At 37.2% G+C, this 22,839-nt stretch overlaps 1 protein-coding gene across 4 annotated transcripts in view; it reads left to right on the forward strand.

The window, feature by feature from the left end:
* Positions 1-22,839, forward strand: part of ccdc3 (coiled-coil domain containing 3) — a 50,996-nt gene that overhangs the window by 21,935 nt on the left and 6,222 nt on the right. For 2 of the 4 annotated variants that reach the window (XM_031897956.1, XM_012959081.3), the window contains one exon: positions 17,675-20,879. In XM_031897956.1, the coding sequence (XP_031753816.1) occupies positions 17,675-17,950 (276 nt within the window). In that variant the 3' untranslated portion in view covers positions 17,951-20,879. Of the gene's footprint in view, positions 1-17,674; positions 20,880-22,486; positions 22,558-22,839 lie in introns of those variants that run through there. The other 2 variants (XM_012959080.2, NM_001017103.3) reach the window with 2 other exon arrangements.

Raw genomic sequence — 22,839 nt, forward strand, 5'->3', positions numbered from 1 at the left:
CATAAACTGGGAAAAAAGGAGGAGGAATAACTAGTATAGACATGCTAAAATAAAAAGGATGGCTCATGGAGTATATTTTTCTGATTGTGCTGTATGTGATTGGGGGTCTACATACTGATTTTAGATTGTTTAATTTTATTAGTTAACTGCTGTATTGTTTATTTACACATGGAACTGGATTATATAATATGAATGTTTACCTTATATTAACGACTATAGAGATAATGTTTATCATACTAAACCATACAAAGGAAGATGATCATCAAGTCTTTCTTAAGGGGGCAGCATATTCCATTTTTAATTATGAGTTCAATAAACAGGGCTTACGCTGCCCATTTGTTATTTAGTGAGCTAAAAGGGAAATATAAGCTATTCTATGTTTGGGTATTGTGAGGTAGCTAATTAGATTTCCAGTACACCGATAATTCCCCTGCATAATGGACTCCTGTTTATAAAAGTATAAAGTGAGCGGTTGTATACTGGTAATCTAACTATCTACCACCCAAGAGCCAAGCGTAGCGTGGCTTTAGTTTTCTGACTTATAATTTTGTGATTAAAACAATATGCATAATGTATTTACTGCACAAGCTTTATTCATTAAACTTGGTTTGAACAAAAGGGCATATTGCCCCTATAATCTTATCACTCCTATTCTCCTCTTGTCTTCTCCTGTCTTCTCCTGCAAGTCTTTTTACTTAATATCCCACACCATTAGCCATGTTTGCAAGTTCTACTTTGTATTAGGAAAAAAAAATGTCATGGAGGAAAAAATCTGCCTGTTTCTGAAATTGCATTTGCTCATTTTAGTGATCTTCGGTACAGTATGTATTAATTTCTATATCACCTTTTAACTACAAGTGGTATTTTTTGCATTTTTAAAAAGTCTATTGCACAGCTGCAAACAAAATGCTCCTTAAAGAACACCATTGTGAGGCCTCTCTTTTATTTATTTATTATAATGAAGGATTATAAGTTCTTTTGTTTGCAGTTTTAGTTCTGGTTAAATTTAGCTTCTAATTTTTAACACTTCAAACAATGACTTGTTTTCACTTTAAAAATGATTTGTGTCAAAGACAGACTAACCATATATCACTAATCAGTCTTATAGAACATGTACATCTAGAATTATGAATAACATGCTGTAGCGTTCATTTTGTTTGAAGCTGTTCACTTGAATATTTTATTGCAGTAGTAATCACAGGAAGTCTTAAAAAGAATGTTTCTTCACTGAAGAATAGAGTAAAATTATTTTGCTTCTGTGTACATTCTTGGATGGTAGTGTTGTTCTTGCTCTGATGAATTTTTTTTTTGTCCTCCATACCATGCTGGTGAGCATACCTCCCAAGATTTGAAAATGTAAAGCAGGACAAAGAAATGCTGCGCCTGGAGCAACAACTTTTTTTTAAAAATTTTTTATTACACCCAGTTTTGCAACCACACTCCCCAAGTACCACTCCCATTTTACAAACTTTGGTACTTTATTTAAAGTTTGAACACATTTCTGGGGGTTTTGGGGTCTTGTTTGTATATGTGTTATTACTGTTTTGCTAATGCAGGTGAAATTGCCCTTTAAGCTGCAAGTCTCAGTTCCCCCAAGAGACCTGTTAGCTTATTAGTTACAATCGTATCTAAGTGCAGGTGTGGATTGTTAACTTTTCTGGGCTCTTATTTAATTAAGTTTGAGAAGCGTTGTATCTTTTTTTAACATTCAGTGCAGGAGATCAAAGGGAAATGATGGTCGTTTCAATAAGAATCTGGGACTGCGAGCTAAGCTGTTAAAATTGGGACTGTCCCACAAAAATCGGGACAGTGGGGAGGTATGCTGGTGAGCTGTATGCAGTGTGCTTCTTGGAAGCAATTCTTATACAAAATGGTGGTTGTTTGTTCTGCTTGCTTTGCCTTAGCTGTAAAGGAATCTATTTTTTTTCCCCTTACTGTGTATGTTTTTTTTTTTTTTTTATCAAGCTGGTTTGCAAACTATATAAATGTAATCACACACAATCTGGCATTTTTCAGCAAAGTCAGAATTTTAGAATATGCTAAACGTGACCCGCTGACTCCTGAAACTAAAACTGCCCCAGTCTCTTAAACAGTTGGAGGGCTGTAGGAAGGGCAGTTTTGAATGTGGAAATGTAAAACTGTACCCTTCTAGGTTTTTTTAATGTCCTAGAAGACTGTTTGAATTATTATGAGACTGGCTCACAGGACATGTAAAATAACTTTTTCAAGGCAGCATGTGTGGGGGTGAAACAAAGTATTTAACAGAAAAGATGTTCTAGCTCAAGTAGATGTGATATAGTGATTTTGAGCCCCAGGAAATGCATGAGTGGGCTGCAATTCTAGGAATGAAAACTCCTGCATGGGAATTAAATGGAAAGTAAATGGCAAGGACAGACAATGTACCATTTTGGAGAAAGTTCAGAAAATTCTACTAACTAGAATAGATGGGATTGTATTTGGCTTTCATATTAATTATTAAGGAACTAGTCCTACTGTACGTAATGCCTCATGAATGATTAACCGTGTTTCTGCTTTGTTAGTTAATTTGATTGCATTGAAAGACACCGGCCCTTTGACCTTTTTGGGCAAGGCAACAGCAGAAAAGTCAAGTCTCCGATATTTTGAGAGTCATTGTAATGGTGTAATGGGATTTGCCATAGCCATGCCAAAAATCACCATTGGTATCAGGGCACAATTGAATGCAGAAGTTCCTTATTGGGGTACACAGGAACAGGCTAAAACCCCTCCCCTTGGTACACAGAAAAGTAACAAGATTTGCCTCGGAGCTAGAGTAGGAAGCTGGTGCGCTAATTCAAGATTCAGAGCAAAAGTCAGCCACTACAGGTGCAAGAACAATATCTGGTGGGTAGAATGGTTGTATAAGCATGAAAAGTCCCATCCTCCTAAGTGTAGTCGAGATCCTCCACGTCATCTTTAGAAATATCTTTTCTGCCACTTTTGTTGGAAACATTCCTGCTATTCATTCACTGGCCACCACAGGAGGGGCAAGAGGCTGGGAAGCCAGCATAGGATCTAGTACTTTGGGTCTCCTTTGCAATTCAGGGAGCAATAGTTATGCCAGTGCTGTTCATGATTGTTTATGCCATGAGCTAATTTTCAACAATTTAACATGTTTGTGGGTATAATTCTTGTAAAACAAGATATGTATTGAGATCTTGGGCATGCAAGGGTCTTTAAAATGGACACATCCAGCCCGAAGGCCTTCAGTGGAACAGCTCTAGTCTATTAACATGTTTTCTTACAACTTCATAAAAGTAACAATATTTTGAAAAAGATTAATTTTAAGTTATGAAATAACACACTTTGTCAGTCTGTTATGCTGACTTTAGTAAAGTATGTTAGGATAATTGCATGTAGTCGATGACCTTATTGACACAAAGGAAAAAATTCAAACCTTTTATTTCATATGTTAGGGATTGTTCAGTACATATATTCATTATGAAATGATTTTGGTAGAAAAAAGATTTAAGGGCTCAGTTGCAAAAAAAGGGCAAAGACCCGTGGCTCCCTTCACTACCCGCTCTTGCAGTTATGGAAAGTCAGGTATCTTAAACTGAAGCTAAGGTTCATTTTGAGTGGGGGGTGCTTTCACATCTGGTCTTCTCAGTCTCAACTGCCAGTTTTGGAGTCAAGCACACACATGGAAGGCTGCCCTTCCAAGGCATGGACAGCAGCCAAAGCTCCACATTTAAGAGGAGGTGATTGATGTCCAATATAACTTTACTTGCATATAGGTGTTTTTAATGAGTAATCGCATAATAGCCCTAGAGCACTGACTCTGGTTCTTTTAGGCCAACTTTATTTTTTAAGGCATTTATGGACCTCTTACAAAAAACTTCTATCAATTTTTTTTTCTTTGACTGTAAAATATGTTGAGCAAAATAGTGTCTTTTTTTGCTCCTATTATCTGATATAATTGACATTATTTGCAGCCTACTTTAATCCCCCTAAAATGCGTAATTGAAATAGCTGAATCTGAAAACGAAACTAAAAGAATACAGGGAGAACAGGTGGGAAATTTACTATTAAAATAAAAAGGGAGGGTAAGATAAGAAAGGTAAAGGGATGTTAAATCTGGGCTACTGTGAGCAAAACATATGTGGCACTCTTTTTTTCCCAAAGTTGCCCACAAGGAAACTTGTATGCTTTCCCACCAACGATTAATTTATTGCCGGTGGGAAAGCATTTCTGGGAGATTCAGCTCTTTTAAATGTAGTTTAGGAAAGGTAAAGTTTGTGACTGCCGCTTTAGTATTCCTGTCTTGCCTTAACTTGTGGAATTCCCAGGGTTTAGATAGCCAAGTGTTGAGATATTAAACTACAGGGAATCTCTCCACCAGCTACAATTTCAAATTCAAACTTTTCTATATCAAAGTGGGGCTTGCATGATTAATTGTTTCTTCTCTTTTTATTCTCCTTTTCTTAATCTATGCAATGATCAAATCTTTTCAAGCACTAAGTCACTTTATTCACATTTAAAAATTGAGTTAAGTAAGAGTGAATGAATTAACACATACATAACACGTGTTATTTTTGAAATTATTTATTCACTAAGATCACAGTATTATTCCAGCTGGTCTGGCACACATTTAATCATTCAGTAATTTAAAGTTTTTATTTACATTTTGTTTTAGAGATTTAAACTCAGTTATGAGTGTGTAAACACTGCAGTTAATTAACAAGTTATGTGGTATACCAAAATAAACGATCTAGCATATATAAGATAAAGTAATCAAGGATAAGGGTTGTCTATTCTTTCTCTTCCATAATTAAAGTACAATTATACCCACCTTGATTACAGATTTGTGTGGGGAGAAACTCCTGTAAGAGGGTGAGGGTTGTAGTATTACTTTCCTTGACCCTTTTATCAAATTAGATCTAAATATACTTCTGATATTGTAGCATGATGGACACTTTGTCTTTTCCATTTTAGTAAATATTACACTCACTTAATGCATTTAAATTTATACAGATACCATTTCCTCTTAAAGACAAATGCATACAAATATGGTTTCCCATCAGGTCCCACAGTGACCGTATTGCTATATTCTGGTTTTATGGTCTGTCTAAAGGTATTTCTTACTACTTGCAGCTGTGCTTTTACATCAACAAAGAAACAGTTGCTATTACTAATTCCATGTTCATTATGTCTGCTGACAGTTGACTTGGGGAAAAATGGGATAGTCCATAAACATTTGACACCTAAACTATTTCTTGTAACAGTGACTGGTTTTGTATTTCATGGACCCAGGTTGTTTTTTTTTCTTTTCTTGGCATTTGCACCGTTGCTTAAGATCACTAAACATTTATATATTTATTTTTATTTTTTTTTTATCCCATCTTAGCTGAAAAGAAGTAAAGAGTACTGACTGATTATTATAGAAAAAAAGACCAATAAAAATAAAGAATTTTGTTGATTATGAATTATGGGGATTATAAAATTCAGTGGGGCCGATTCGCTAAAGGTCGATTAAAGCTTATCACATGCTTTTTTGGGTTAAAAAGCATGCGATAATGAAATCCCGATTCATCAAAGTCATTTCACATGCGTTAATATGCATATCGCGTGCGCAAAAGAAAAATCGCAGTGCGTTATTTACCTCGCATTGCGTTAATTCTCGCATGGAAATAATACTAACGCATGATTCACAAACACATATGAAGTGTTAAACGCGCTAAATATCACATTAGTCTGTGCGAATATTAACACCTACTTGGGGCAGGCGGTACTTAAAGAAAATTGTGGTTCGTGAGCTTTTGGCAACACAATATGGACTTTGCAGTGGGATTTTTTCAAGTATGTGTTGGCCCTAGAGTGATGCATCCTCCAGTTTTCAGGGAAATGGTAATTTTCAGAACAGTAGTTTTCCAAAAGTAATGGTTACGTGCGTAAAATCGTGCGCTAATATAGCAAGCGGCAAAATATATTGCGCGTAGCTGTAAATAACGCACGCGGCGCAAATTAACGCAAAAACGCGCTCATCACAAGTTAAATAATGCAAAGAACATTGCATCTTAATTATGAAAAAATAAGAAGCGATACATTTTTTAATGCATGCTATAAATAGCACTCTTTTAACGACCTTTAGTGAATCGGGGCCAGTGAGTGGCTGCTAATGGACTTGCACTTAGGAAATGTAACTAATACTGATGAGTTTGAGTTATTTTGCCTTTTATGTTTATGGGGTAGAAACCTAGAATAAAACCATTACAGTTAATCTTCTTTTATGAACCAATGCATTTAGTAATTAGGAACTTTTATGTGTTACACTTGAATCATTGGCATAGAACTGCATTGCTTTTTGACAAACACTGTGACCTTGCTGAGAAAACACAGGTTGTAGAAAACGTTTTTAAAGGAACAGTAACACCAAAAAATGAAAGAGCTTTAAAATAATAAAAATATAATGCACTGTTGCCCTGCACTGGTAAAACTGGTGTGTTTGCTACAGTAACACTACTATAATTTATATAATAAGCTGCTGTGTTGCCACGGGGGCATAGCAGATAACAGATAAGTTCTGAAGAATACAATAGTGTTTTATCTGTTATCTGTGTAGGGTTCCCCAAAATTGGGTCCCCTAGGATGGTTGCCCCCAGGATAGACCCCAAGGGAGGGTAGTACTTTAGTAGTGGGACACCTTGGGTGGTTGGCACTATAAGGGTTAACAGGGAGTTAGCTTCCCTGCAGTTCAATAGTTAGGCCACAGGGTGCACACAGTATATAAGGCTGTGCAGCCATGTGCTGCAGGTCTTCCTGCCTGGGACCCCTCTGGAGAGAGGATAGTGACAGGCCAGTGAGTAGACAGTGAGTAAATTGTTATAGGCCGCTCTAGGAGTGGCAGACAGGGTATTTAGCTGGGCAGCTTGGCCCCACCAGGAGATACCGAGATTAAGATCTCCCAGCACTAATAGCTGGAGTCAGGGATTAAAAGAAGCAGGAATAGGAGTTTGCCTAATCCGGGGGGATAGCCGGGTGATATTTCCGGAGTGAGGTCTCCAGGGGGTGTCCGCTTGGCGGGAGTACTGGGAAGTGCCCTAGAGAGGGGCTTCTGGCGAGAAGTACCGGAGGGAACCCCAAAGGGAGGGTCATTTGGCTGGAGTGTTACCGGTATCCCAGGAGAGAGGGACTCCTGAGGGATAAAGAAGGTATCCTGATATATCCTATGTCTCCTGTATGCAAAAGCTGTCTGCCACTCCACAAATAAATACATCACTTGGTTCAGCATACTTCAGAGTGTGTGTGTGTTACTCCTGGAGGATCTACACCGCCTGGTAAGAATCTACCCCAGGGAGGGGGCAAGGTACCAGGGGTGCTGGGATCCCCTGAATAGGAGCATAATATCAAGGTCTCAGGAGGGGAGTTATAGTTCATTCTATCCCTATCCTGGGTGGAGGCACGCCAAAGTACAAAGTAATAGCTGTTCCCCATAGTAAGCGGGGCTCAGGACTCCTGGAAGCGCCAACCAGTGAAAGATCAGCAGGTAGTGCCACAAGTATTTATAAGTGGGCTACATCTGCTATGTGCCTGTGCCTTTTCTCCTTTGAATGGCTGCCTCCATGGCTAGATAGCAGCTTATTTATATAAATTATAGTAGACTTTCTGAAGTAAACACACAACTTTTACCAGTGCAGGGCAGCAGCACATTATATTTTAGTTACTTTTATACACTTTCATTTTTTGGTGTTACTGTTCCTTTAACTTTAAAAAATCTAACGAACAGTGAGGAGGTTGGGGGACTCCCTGCAGATGTTGCCTTCCTTATCTTCTGTTTCTAAATAATTACACAGGCAAAACTAGTATTTTCAAAAGAAATAGAGGTTAGAATAATTACTAGTCAGTCTCTGACTCTGACGGATTTATGAGCTCTTGCAGTTCGTCATTTTAAAAATTACTATTTGAAATCTAAGAAATTCTAAGACTTGCTTTAAAATGTTAATGTAAATACTTTGCGTGGCATGAGGTATTTAATCACTTTGTCATTTTTTTTCCCCCTAATACTTTCTAAGGGTTCTGCATTGGACTTGAAGGGTAGGTGCTATACACCAGTACCACAATATTTTTATTGCTTTCTGGGATAGCTTCTGGTGGTTTATTCCCTCTAGTAGGCTTGATATACCTCCCCTACCTTATATTGCTTGCTTAAACACTTACCTCAGTAGCATGGCTTATATGTAGACTACTTTTTTGGAAAAAAATACAGACCTTCCTTTTTTTAAATCTTTTTCCACTATTAAAAACAATGCCTTTTGCCAATGTTATCGGCGAGGCAGCAACCCTATATGTAAGTGGATATAAACATTTTTCTGCCCATAAATTTCCAGGAAACAATTATAAAGAACACAATTACCCTGGAAATTAAGGACCTTTGGGAGCCATGCTTTATTAGTACCTGTGCATAACATTGACCAGTTGTTTTGGGTTTAAGTTATTGCTAATTAAATCCATTTATTAGTACAGGATGGCTTAAATGTGTATACTTAAGACTGGATTGTATAGGTGTCTACTCTACATTATACTTAAGGTTAATGTGAAAATTAATTTCCCCTTTTAAAGGAGAAGTAAAGTCATTTTGGCAACTTACTGCCAAAATATTAGCCACATTAGTACCACCTAGAATGCTATATTTATTCTGCAGAAAGCTTTATCATACCTAAGTAAAAAGCCCTATAAGCTCTCTCAGTTTGTTTAAGACAGCAACTGCCATTTTAACTTGGTCCCCAGTAGCTTCCCTGCTGCATCTCTAGAGGCTGTGCATAGATCACACATTGTGATGGGAGGAGGAATGAATTCTTCTGAGTTCTTATGGGAGGGAGAGAGCCCTAGGAATGAAGTCTGATACCAAAGAACACCATTACACAAAAGAAGACCATAAATCCTGTGTTTTTTGATAGAGGACTCTGTGCATATTTTCTGTGTGTGCTTATGGCTGTATTTACTTAAACCTTTCTGATAAAGCTTACATAGTTTTTACCTTTTCTTCTCCTTTAAAGTACTCTGGTCCTTTACAGACCTAATTTTGCATTCCTATTTTTTTGTGCTATTGGTAGTTTCCTGTTAAACTTCATTGACCTAAATCACTTTTTTAAATTTTAACCTGATAATTGGGTTTAAGCTGTCCCCTCCCCCCCCCCCCCCCCCCCCCCAGAACCTGTGCATCCCACATGAATTCAACACTGTCTTTGTTCAGCAGCACTGTATTTATGAGAGGTGGGTGGGGGAGGCACATAGGCGTCTCCTTTCTTGCTTTTTTTCCCCCCCTAAATTCATTGAGACTTGCAAATTAGGGACAGGGGATTTTTAATCTGGTTTAAGGTGCAGAGTGCAGCAAGGCCACAGATGCACATTTTTTTTCTTAAATAAGCGCTAGAGGATGCAGGATTTTGCTCCCCTTAGTGGTCTAGAACTTCTGCACTGTTAGGAGGTGGGTTGGCATCCTTCTGATGGACCAGTAAGCACAATGCTCTCATAAGTCTACAGGGCAGGGAACTCCATCCTCTTGTCTCTTTGACTCTTAACTTATTGCAACTGTACCTTATATTTATTGTTATGTATAAAATAGCACTCTACAATATAGTAAAAGTTAATTTAAAGGTGACCAACCCCATTAAGCTGATTGGTGTGCTTTAAGTCAAGGGGCATAGGGCTTCTGGCAGTGTTTAGTGACATACCAGCCTTATTAGTACTTAAGTGATACAAGCAACTCTGAAAAAAATATTATTATGACAGCTTTCATTGTATGGAGTGCAATTATCCAATGAACAAGAATTTTATGCATTGTTTTGAGGTAACTCTCATTAAGTCCTAAATATTTTTTGTCTGGACATATTAACTACTATGGTTTAGAACGTCATTCACTTGGCAACCATTAGACTACTCTGTAATTATAATGTCACGTGGGGGTTAAATTTGTGCAGCTTCCCAACTGTAACTTTTAAAGCCACGACAATGACATGGGAAATTTTTTTAAAAAAAAACTTGTAATGTATCCTGATGGGTCTGAGACGTCTCTTGTCCTGCTACTTCCTTTACAAATCTTACATTTAATTTTTATGCAACCACAATGACATGGGAAATTTTTTTTTAAAAAAACTTGTAATGTATCCTGATGGGTCTGAGACGTCTCTTGTCCTGCTCCTTCCTTTACAAATCTTACATTTAATTTTTATGCAACCGGATGGCAACTATTTGTATACACAATAGAGTCGGAGAGGTTTGTCTTGTAGAATGCAATTTTTTTTCCTCTTTATGTTTGCAGTTGAGTGTAGAGCATACTCTGGAGGGTGCGTATAGGTCATGGTGCATTGCAAACATTCAAAGCTCTTACAGTATAAACTTATAAGCATCACAATGTATCCAAGCAGAGGGACAGATATGAATGATATACAAACTCTGTAAAACAATTTAGAATATGATGAAACTAAATTTTACATAAAGTTAAAGTGCTTAAGCATCTATAGGTGTGGCATAGAAATTATTTTTATGCTTTATTTATGTAACTGACACAACGCAGCACTTTACAAAGCAGTTTAAATGTTCTTGTCTGCTAATGCACCATGAGCTGGTTAATGTAGTAAAATGGCAGATTACATTTTCAAATCATGTGATATCAAAGGTACATGAGTATCAATCTGGATTGGCTGGCCAGCACTCAATAGATACAGTTTTATCTTTCTTTTAAATTTCCAATTGGGTCAGCTTTATAAGGTCCGCATAAAACTGCCTTTTTTTTTAAAAAAAAAGTGTTTCCCAAATATTTTATAGGGCGGTTCAGGAGCAGTTCTGAGGGGCTGATTTTTTTTATGCAGTGTAAAAAACGGTGACAAAATTCTCCACACATAGCCAGGCTAGAAAACGGTGTAAAATTAGCAGAATTTTTGTAAGCATTTTTTCTTCTACCGGAATTTACGTAAAGTAAGGGTGTAAAATCGAACTTCTCCATTTATTTTACACAGCTTTTTTGGTGATTTTCATTTTACAAAGCATAGTAAACAGGCCCCTGAATGTACCGGATTCTGGTGTGCCTTGGGAATGGGGCAGTCCTACCAAATAAAGTATGCACAAATGTGCCAGTGGTATCGCAACCTCTGAAATATAGAGGAGATAGAGGACAAGAGAAATTGTGTGCTTCATTTGCAATGGCATATACTGTGTGGTCAAGAGTTTATTAGAAAATTCTTTTTATAGAAATGTTCTGGGAAGCACATTCCCTCGTAAGGAGTTGGAAGATCCTGTTCCCACATAGAGCAACATTTAACTGGAGACTGTAAAGTCAATAACAAACATTTGGCTGATAGAGATCAGTCCATTCATGAGAGGATAAGGATCACAAAATGTTTTCAAATATTGTCAAATCCTTTCCAGTAACAGATTGTATCAATGGCAAATTACTGGGTGCTGAACACAAATGATCTGCCTTGGTTTTGGCTAGGTCACTACCTTAAGATTTGCCCTAGTAGCCTAGCCCTGACTCATACTGTGGTACTAACTGTACTGTCAGAATTTGGTTATTTGTCTGACATTCATAGCAGTATACTAAAATAGACATTGTAAAACTTTTACTAGAAAACAAATAATGCACAGTATATTTTATTTGCCTTAAACCTACAACTTTTACCCTTAAAGTAGTTAAAGAAAAAGCAAACTGCTACTGTGCTGTAAAAATACCTCTCTTTCAATGAAGCGTAAGCCCCCAGCTGCCTGAGACACTGCATATTTTTCTCCTTTGCTGGGAACTGGTTTGTCATTCAGAACAGACCATTTCCTCGTTATAAAATCTATTTACTAACTTTTAACCACTCTATACCTAATTTATAGAGCATGTCCAAGTTATTATCTTGACAAAAACCCTTTTCTGTATGAGTAAAGCATTTACATTAGAAGCTAGAAGCTCTAATTTAATTTATATATATATAATATACATTTCTTTTGTAATTTTTGAGTGTGCAGACTTTTTTTTGCTTTAATGACCTGAATAGAGCTGGGACCACAGTTCCAAAGGTCACGGTCGGTAGAACACTATGCCGTCATGGTTTCAAATCATACATTGCACGGAAGGTTCCCCTGATCAAGTCATCACATGTCCAGGCCCGTCTAAAGTTTGCCATTGACCATCTGGATGATCCAGAAGAGGCATGGGAGAAAGTCATGTGGTCAGATGAGACCAAAGTAGAACTTTTTGGTATAAACTTCACTCACTGTGTTTGGAGGAAATATAAGAATGAGTTGCATCCCAAGAACACCATCCCTACTGTGAAGCATGGGGGTGGTAACATCATGCTTTGGGGGTGCTTTTCTGCAAAGGGGACAGGACGACTGCACTGTATTAAGGAGAGGATGAATGGGGCCATGTATTGTGAGATTTTGAGCAACAACCTCCTTCCCTCAGTCAGAGCATTGAAGATTCGTGGCTGGGTCTTCCAACATGACAATGACCAAAACACACAGCCAGGATAACCAAGGAGTGGCTCCATAACAGGCATATCAAGGTTCTGGAATGGCCTAGCCAGTCTCCAGACCTCAATCCAATAGAAAATCTTTGGAGAGAGCTGAAACTCCGTGTTGCTCAGCGACAGCCCCGAAACCTGACAGATCTAGAGGAGGAGTGGGCCAAAATCCCTGTTGCAGTGTGTGCCAACCTGGTCAAGAACTACAGGAAACGTTTGACCTCTGTAATTGCAAACAAAGGCTTCTGTACCAAATATTAAAACTGATTTACTCAGGTGTTCAAATACTTAAGTGCAGCAGTGCAATACAAATACATTCTTTAAAAATCATACAATGTGATTTCCTGAAATCTTTTAAATGCTGTCTCTCACAGTGGGAATGCACCTACAATGTGAATTTCAGACCCCTCCATGATTTCTAAGTGGGAGAACTTATGGTGCCATAAAATGAGGGGGGCTATGTATAACCAGTGTTGTCATTTCTACATGGTGAAACTGAAATGTATGCAAATAACTTTAATTTAAAGTCTACAATGTGCCCTTTAATCAAGTCTGAATTCTTTTAATTAGGGATAAATCAAATAAAAATATCTGTCCCAAACATAATGGAGGGCACTGTGTGTATGTGTGTATATAATATAATCAGGGTCAGACTGGGCCACCCAGACCCGATTCCCTCAGGGCGCTCCCCTGGTCTCCCTCCCCCAACAGGCTGAAGGCTCACTTACACTCGATCGGGGTCGGGGGGTCGGACGGGTGGTGGGTTCCCCTGCAAGGGTGGTGTGAAGGCCGATTGGGGGATGCAGGGACCCCTGAAACCATAGCCCCGGTGGGCCCTGCACCAAGCATTCTGACCCTGAATATAATGCAGAACCATATTCTCCCCCGCTAAAGAAAATGCCATTAATTATTTATATCAGGAAGAAGTTTTTAGAACACATTTTAAACTGCTGAAACAGAAATTCTTATTTTAATGAAACTGAAGAAATGGAGTTGAAAAGAAGAGTGCAAGACCACTGTAATTGTATAAATCTTCCCCTTGAGTTTTTAGACTTAAAGGTTATTTGCACTTTCCTCAATTTTCCTCAAGTAAAAGATTTGCTGCTAACTTCCAGTTCACTCCAGGAAGCTGCAGGCTTGTGTCTCACAGGAGTAAATACATAACATGGCTGACCTATGCAATTTTACGGCTTATTTAGAAGAATATGGTACAGTCCTGTTTAAGTCTGTGGGTTAAAAAACAGATAAGTATGAATACTGGATGGTACCTATATTAATAAGGCAGGACAGATCTTGCTCTGCCAATAGAAGCTCATTTAGCAACAAACAGAGCATTATCATCTAATGGCCAAAATAATTTTTCCTCTTGATTGCTTCTATTTCAGTTTTTTTTTATTTTTTTAAGTAAAAACTATGTAAAATCCCTATGCTGTTTCAGATTTCAATTCCAAACCCTCACTGCTATGTAACAACTAAAGCAGTTGGAAACAGTTTTCCAGGAAACAATTTTGTTGTTTGTGTTCACATTCAAATGTACAAAATCATGGTTCAGGTTTAGTACAAATCTTTTGTGGAAGGTTAAGTAAGATTCTAAAGCGATTCTATACATTGCTAATCATTCAACACTATGTGGTATAATTAATTACGGTTAATTGCTCTTGCATAAATAAACAAATTGAAAGTGGGATTAATAGAGATCTATGTAAGTCAGAAAACCTAGCCAAATTAAACTAATGGAATTAAAGGAACAACTAAAAATATTAGTGTTTTAAAGTAATAAAGTAAAAAAAAAAAAAGCAATAAAAATGTAATGTACTGTTGCCCTGAACTGGTGTATTTGCTTCAGAAACCCTACTATAGTTTATATAAATTGGATGCTGTGTAGCCCAGGGGGCAGCCATTCAAGTTAATGGTTCTTACACAGGAATCCTAAGCCAAATGTATTCTACAGAGTATTACTTTCTGTTATGTAACCTGTGCCCCTTTAACAGATTGAATAAATACCCCTATGGCTACACCACAGTTAATTTATATAATTATAGCAGTGTTACTGAAGCACACACCCATTTTGCCAATGCACAGCAAAATTAAGGCTTTCTTTTAACCCTTTTACTGCCAACAACGTACGGGGTACGTTGTTGCAGAAAAGGGCTTTATCTGCCAACAACGTGCGGCACATGCTGCTTCTGCAGAGAGTTTTTAGCCATGACAGCCCCCTGGGCTACGAGCCAGAGGGGCTGTCATGTCAGCCCTGCAATGCGATCGTCGCAGGGCCGACTCCCAAGCAGCAGACGTGATCGCATTGCGTCTGCTGCTTGGTCTTCACTTCCTCCTTCCTGTTTCCCCCCCAAGCACCGGCCCGGATGAAGACTGCAGCAGGAGGACCAGGACTGCGATCCCTGCTTCAGGACAGCTAAGGTGGGTTTTTTTTGCACTTACACACACTCACTTACATACATTTAAAAACACTTACAGCACACAATTTTTAGCATTTTTTTTTCATTTTGCACTTATATACACTAATATACACACTTAAACACTGTCACACACAACTTTTATACATGTACACACATGTATACACTTTTTTAAAAAATATATATATTTTTTTACCACTTTGTTTTTATTTTCTTTTCCCTAAAAACTGTATATTTTGACAGCATGACTATTGGATCAGACTATTGGATTCTGACCACTAATTACACTGTTGTGTGACTTATTTTGTCGTTTCACTAGTTTGCACAATTTTTGTGGTTTTATTGAATTTTTATCCATATAATAATTGGGCATCAAACTGTTCAGTAGACCTTAGGTGTTTCTATTTGGGGTGATTTGCCTTTGTACGAAAGAAATTGTGTGAGATAAATGCAGCAAATTGCTAAATTTTTAAGCGATTTTCTGAAATGTCATAAAAACCACTAACTTTAGGAAAGCTTTGAAGATTGGTACTTTGGTGTAGAAAGGATTCTTTACCGATGTTGGATTTGTCAGACTGTGTACTTTCCAAAACTATATGGTTTTCTGGGTTTTTCTGTATAGTTAGGGGGGTTACGGCACATAATACGCTGTCAGGGGGCTCTGTGCAAAAGCTGAGTTGGCAGACAAGAAATCCATATGCGCTATTTTTATTTTGGGGTCAGTACATACCGCAGACTTTGATATATCTATGCATATTGGGCATCAAACTGTTCAGTAGACCTTAGGTGTTCCTATTTAGGGTGATTTGCCTCTGTATGCAAGAAATTGTGTGAGATAAATGCGGCAAATTGCATTTTTAGGCAATTTTCTGAAATGTCATAAAAATCGGCAAACAGGAAAGCTTTACAGCTTGGTACTTTGGAGTAAAAAGAAATGTGTACCCATTATAGATTCAGGGGAATGTGTACTTCCCAAAAATATATGGCTTTCTGGGGTGAGTGTACTTTTTTTGTACCTTTATCCCACATTAAGGATGTAAATGTGTTGATTTTGCAGGAGCTGAAATGACAGAAATGATCGATCAGATGGGGTTATGCTCACTTTGGGGCCCCTACATGCCACATACTTGGGTAAACCTATACATATTGGACATTAAATTGTTCAGTGGACCCCTGGCGTTCATATTTAGGGTGTTTTATCTTGGTGCCTAATGCTATGTGGGAGATCAGATGCTGGAAAGTGGAAGCTTTGAGGGGATTTTTGGAAATGTCATCAAAATTACTACATTTAGAAAAGCTTAGCGGCTTGGTACTTTGGAATAGAAAGACATGGGTACCCATTTTAGATTCGGGAGAATGTGTACTTTCCAAAAATATATATATTTCTGGGGTGAGCGTACTTTATATACTAGCTTTATTCCACATAAAATGATGTAAATGTGTTGATTTTGCAGGAGCTGAAATGACAGAAATGACAGATCATATGGGGGTATGTTCACATTGAGCCCCTACATACCACATACTTGGGTAAACCTATACATATTGGGCATCAAACTGTTCTTTGGACCCCTGGCATTAATATTTAGGGTGTTTAAATTGGTTACTTTATGACCTTTAGGAGATGAGATACTATAGACTGGAAGCTTTGAAGTGATTTTTTTTTTTTTTTTAAATTTCACAAATTTTGATAAAAACCAATGACTTTAGGAAAGCATTGCGACTTGATAGTTTGGAGTAGACAGACAGTTGTGCCTATTCTGGATTCCCCAGAATCTGTTCTTTCCAGAAATGTGTAATGTTCTGGGATAAACCTTCTGTTAGTGGAATATTGACGGCCTTGAAATCTAAAGTATGCAGCTTTCTGAAGCAGTGCTTTGGAAATTTGGTAGTGTACTGCTGGGAGTTTTTGACCTATACAAGTGAGAAATCTTCATAAAGCTATATATATTTGGTATTGGCACGTTCAGGAGACATGGGACTTTACAAATCAGTTGTATTTTTGTGCATAAAATTTTTGTTTCTGGTGTATGTGTGTTTATATTATGGAAAAAGTGATTTTTGTGAAAAAAAATTTTTTTTTTAGACATTTAGAAGCCTATATCTTGTTAAAGAATTGGAATTACACCAAAATTCTACCATATTTTGAAAGCTTAGGCTGTCCTGAAAAAACAATATATTGTTTTCCTGGGTAAACTAAAAGTCCCCCCTTGGAATGGCCCCTAAAGTGAAACAGTGCAAAATGGCAGTAGAAGTTCCACTTTGACCAAAATGGCTGGCAGTAAAAAGGTTAATAGGCACAAATTTAATCAATGAAGTTAACTTTATGGATGGAGGACATTGAAAAGAGGACAGAAAATATAAAAGTAAGGTCTAGGATTGCTGGTATTCATCCCAGGGTACTAAAAGTGTTTAGCTCTGCGATTGCCAACCCACTTTAATTTTCCAAGATTCTTTAAGTACTGGCATGGTCCTAAGAGATTGGCGAATTGCTAATGTGGTGCCATTATTAAAAAAAGTTGACAAACCTAGGACAATGTTTTGACATTGTGGCAAGCTTTTGGAGGGGGTAACAAGGTATAAAAATACTGGAGCACTTTTCAAATCACAACGCTATGAATTTGTCCTAGCATTTCTTTATGCGCAATAGAGCTTGCAAGATAAATGGAATTGCTTTGGGCAGAAAATACATTGAAACAACTAAATATTTAGCATGCATCCTACTGACTGTTACATTGTGCATGTATTCAATATTCCAAATTCCACTTTTCTAACAAGAATATATTGTCTCTGCAGCTGCTGTGCTCTTCTGTGCAAAGTGCCTTATTTGAGGAAGAGGACAGGGTGAAGGAACTGCAACACAAGGTCGCCACGCTAGAAGACCGCCATAAACAATTGAAGATCCGTATAAAAAAACTCAAGCGTTCCTTACGGCAAGCAAAGAAAAATTCCAGGCACCTGGAAGTAATAAATAGAAAACTGAATGAGAAGCTGTCTTCAGAATCAAAGCAAATTACACATGTGAACTCTTTCAAACCAAAGCATTCTCATTCAACATACCTAAAAGTATAAATTCTCATATTTGGAGACATGGACAAAATACTGATATAACAGGAATAATAAAGCCAGCATTATAAGCAGCATTGGAAGTTGCTGAGCTGCTCCAAATTATGATCGTTTGTTTAGTAGCAAGTATAGAGTCATTTATACTTACCTTTGCTGCAACAAAAAAGTATGCTGCAAAAATACATTTATTCTTTGATAAACAAGTATACTGTTTATAAGAAAAATCTTAGATTTTAATATTGGTCATTACAAGTCATGCAGTTTAATAACAATTGGGCACATTTAAGATTTCCTAGAATACATTTTTAATTATACATAAAGCATAACCACCACTACACTCCCTCTGTGGGTGCTAATTGTACCTTTTATTTTGGACACCGGAGGGAAACATAACTTTTATTGTTAAAATGTTAAAGAAAAAAAATATCAGTATTATAATCACCTAAAAAGCCCAGTTCTTAAAACTTTATATTGGCTCCTAAACACCAAAACAAGTTTCTTATATACAAAGTTTACAATTTTGTAATGTTCTCATTCTCTGACCTAAATGAACATCAGGCTGTACTTCTCTAACCACTCCAAGCTGTCTTTGGCAACCTTCTAGTCCCCTGCTCAGGCAGTAAAGCCAGATCCTCCATATCGGTTATTGTGTCAGACATTGTGCAGTGCTGCAATCATTTAGATGTTGGCAAAAACTCACTATGGTGTGTCTAGCTTCACGGGATCTGTCACAAAATTAAAAAGCACAGCCTATTAATCATTTGGTGCATTTTTCTTGAAGATGGTACACAATTTCTAACAAATGTATAAAGAAAAGTTTTTGTTCTGACGTTTAGAAGCTAATCTAGAGTTTAAAAAATTAGGTAATATGCCCAGAATCTAGGGCTCGGTTTTGATGGAAACTGCTGCAGTCGTAGAAAAATTGGAGAAGTCATTGCCCAAATCAGAAACATTCTTTTAATAGAGCTTTCACAAACATTAAATGTCCATGGGACAATCTGGAACAGAATTAGGAGCAAAGCTTTTTTTCCCACTTGCGGATCATGTACATTTGGTCTTCTTGTGTTCAAACTTTAATAAATTTAATAAAACCTTAAAAAAATAACCCTATAAACCAGCAAATGGGAACATTTACTTGCTATTATATGTCAATTTGCAAATGTGCAGGGTAGACGGGGTATCTGGGCTTGAATTGAAGCACTAAAAAAAAAAATAGCACTTAAGGTTTCATAGGATTTTCTGATAAATGGGTGCTGTCAGAGGACCCTAATCCAGTGTTTTGCAAATTGTTCTCTGGTACTTAAAGTATACTATAAAAAAATTATGTCCAAGTTACACTGTTTACATAGTAAATAATTCACTATACCACTTGAGATTTTATTCTTGAACCAATAAATGTATTTTTTTTTTATTGCAATATTGCTGTGTAGGCAGACATCTCGGTGCATTGTGCCTGAGTCTGAGCTTTCAGACAACCTATTGTATCTCCTACTCCTATTCTTTTCTGATATGTACGGGGGGGGGGGGCAAGGGAAGGGAGGGGGGTGATATGAACAGCTCAGCTTCAGTGTGACTGAAGTTTATCAAAGCACAGGTCACATGGTTGTGGCACCCTGGGTAATGGAAAATATGGCTAGCCCCATGTGAAATTTCAAAATTAAATATAAACAAATCTGTTTGTGTTTTTGAAAAATGGATTTCAATGCAGGATTCTGCTGGAAATCTCTAACTGAAGCATTTAAAAAAAAAAAAATAAAAAATCCCATGACAGTATTCCTTTAATACTGATTATTTATCCACTGACTATGTAGAATGCAATGTATGTTTTATATAGCTTTTCATGCTTGATGAAGCAGGCTCGCACATGTCTGAGAGATGCATACATTCTTTATAATTTCGTAGTAACTGGCCAATGTGTTATTGGTCTGTCGTAGCCCCTGCTCATATAAACGGTTGTTTTATGAACAGACATTTGTAGATTAACAGGTCGCTAATTGCAGAACAACACTTCAACATGTTTTCTAGAACGTGAAAGTAAATTCATTTTAAAAATGCTTTGTCTTTTAAGTAGGAGTCAAGGATATTATATTAGGTTCTATAAAGGTGTGCAAACTGTTGTAACATTATTTGCTATAATAAAATTACTAAGTAAAATATTTGTTTACATGTAGGTTAAGGATATAAGCAGCCATTTCTGCACATTGTTTTGTATATTGTAGAACCCTCTTTTATACCCTATTTAATGGCATGACATCGGGGGGTGGGATGAGCTGAAATTTCTATCTTTCCTAATAACCATTTCAACCTTTGTTGTTCAAGGTACCACATTTGCACATGGGTATCTGGCTCCCTGATCCATGTGTTCTACTTTCCTGGCATTTCTATTGGAAGTCAGTGTGCTTTTAATACAGCATATCTCTAAATTTTCAGACTGCAGGCTAATAGGCTTACCCAGCACCGGATTTGTTATCGGGGCACCCCGAGGCCGTCCCCCATATGTGCACGCATTTGCATTCTTCCGTCCATTTAAACTCTCATACAGAGCGGTGAGGAGAGGTCCCTGTTGCTCTGTATGTGAGCAAAATTTCAGTCCGGCCTCACCACAAATCCGGGCCTGTGCTTATCAAATTATTCGATGAGAAATGCAGATGGTAGGGCTATTGTAATCACAAAAACAGATAGCATACTCCTAAACATAGGCTTATATAATAAAAACTAATTGCAGTAAAAAGGTAATGGAAAATTGTCTCTGTGACCTTTCTTACTTTTTGTGTCTTTTTGGATGCTCGTGCAAATGCTCAGAAGGTTAATGTTGTTCCAACCTTATCTAATGAAAGGCTGATTATAATTTATATATAATGGAGATGCATACTTTTAAATGTCATTTTTTTTTGTATTTTCCTTTTGCTTTCCAAATATAATTAATTGAGCTGAATGTGTTTATCTTCTATTTGCTTTATTTCCACAATGTTTCTGTAAAGGTATTCTTGGTATTGGTAAGGGACCAGTTATCCAGATTGCTTGTAACCTGGGGGTCTCTGGATAAGGGTTCTTTCGGTAATTTGGATCACTATTCTTTAAGCCTAATTAAAAATCACCTTAAACATTAAACCCAACAGGATTGTTTTGGCTCCAATAAGGATTAATTATATCTTAGTTGGGATTAAGTAGAAGGTGCTGTTTGTTTGTTTGTCTTTTTCTCTAATAAAAAAAACAAACAATCATTTTTATGGCGTCTATGGGAGATATAGATTCTGAATATAATTCTGAACTTTTCAGGTAATGGGGTTTCTGGATAACAGATCCCACACCTGTACCATATATCACAATGGGAAACAGTGTTAGTAGGATAGGAATGTTTGACTACCACCATTGCCTTCCTAAGGGCAGTGGCTCACGGGGAGATTAGTTGCCTGCAATAAATCTTTGTTACCCTGTAATGTCTTTACACCAGCAATTCACTTTGGTCTTTGCAAAGTAGACAATTAGATGACCAGCAACAAACACGGCGTAACTGCAAATAGTCTTATAACATTGTTGATAGGTGTGGCACACTGTCTCCATTTTGTAGATCCTAGCATGACACAGTTGCTGAGTCTCCCTGGAAATTCCCAAATATTTGCAACTGTTATTTTGAATGAAGTTGAGTTTTCCTATGTTCCTTTACCATATGGTTATTGATTGGTATGTCTCAAGAGTGGGAGATAGGAGCACAGGGATTCAGGAGAAAATAGCGGCGATAGTATTTTGTATTTTATATTTTCAAGGTTTTAAAGTTACCATACCACTTTTACTATTAGTACCTTTTGTTTTAGTTCAGTTAAGGCACGGGCAACTGTAATGGTAAAAAGGTGGTCAAAGTTTTATTTTGCATATTTACACATGGTACACCTGCAGGTATACATTTCTTGGGTGGGGGTTGTTAAATATATATATATTAAATATATAATATCTAAATAAATATTAATAAAGTGGACTCATCTACTCAAGAAAACAGGTGGATCATCCTTCACTTAAGTAGTGACATGTGGTGGAATCTCATTGATTAGGAATAAATGCCTAACCTTGGTTTTTTTTTCGGAACAGGTGGTAAAACCTATAATAGAAATAACAATTTGTTCTCTTGGTATATTTTTTTTTCTTATCTTGAAACTTAAAGCCTGTTTTAACTGACAAAATGTTATTCAGGTAATGCAATAAAAGCACACACTAATGATATATTTGACCTAACTGTCCATGAAAATCTAACATAGAGAGAGACAGGTTGCCGAGTGTGGAATTCTAAAGATTACTTCAGAATCAATACAGAACTTTCAATTGATTTAGAATTATAAAGTTCCTCTTTTTCCATGAAATGACACTTAAGTTGTGTATTTGAATGATAGTTCTTGTTTTAAGCTTTGCTGTTCTGTTCATCTGATTTTTATATACATTTCATGGCCACAGAAAACTATGGGAGTTTATCCCTTTCCACAAGGTAAGGTAAAAAAATCAGTTTGATTACAGTTTGGTTTAAAGGCTCTTTTGTACTTTTATCCACAGGCAGTGTGTAAAGGATTTCCTCCACCTTTTCCTACAAGCAATGCATGAAGGCTTTTCTTCCCCTAGAAAAAGTAAGTAGGATTAACTTTGGCTGTTTCTTATCATGAAGCATTTGTGTTTTTTGCAATACTTCAGTAGATACTGTAAAAAACAAATGCACTGGTGTAATAAGACTGGGCCCCAGCAAAATGTTTTAGAGTGGCCCAGCAGACGCCTATTACAACCATTCCAACAGGTTGGCTAAGTTTTAAGCTGCAGAAGTGGCTGGGGACTACCACACAGAAGACCCCATAGCACCCCAATTAATTTCCCTTTCCTTGTCCTTTAATATCCTTTATACAATACTTTTGGAT

Source organism: Xenopus tropicalis, chromosome 3 (assembly GCF_000004195.4).
Source record: "Xenopus tropicalis strain Nigerian chromosome 3, UCB_Xtro_10.0, whole genome shotgun sequence".
In the NCBI taxonomy this organism is placed as follows: domain Eukaryota; kingdom Metazoa; phylum Chordata; class Amphibia; order Anura; family Pipidae; genus Xenopus; species Xenopus tropicalis.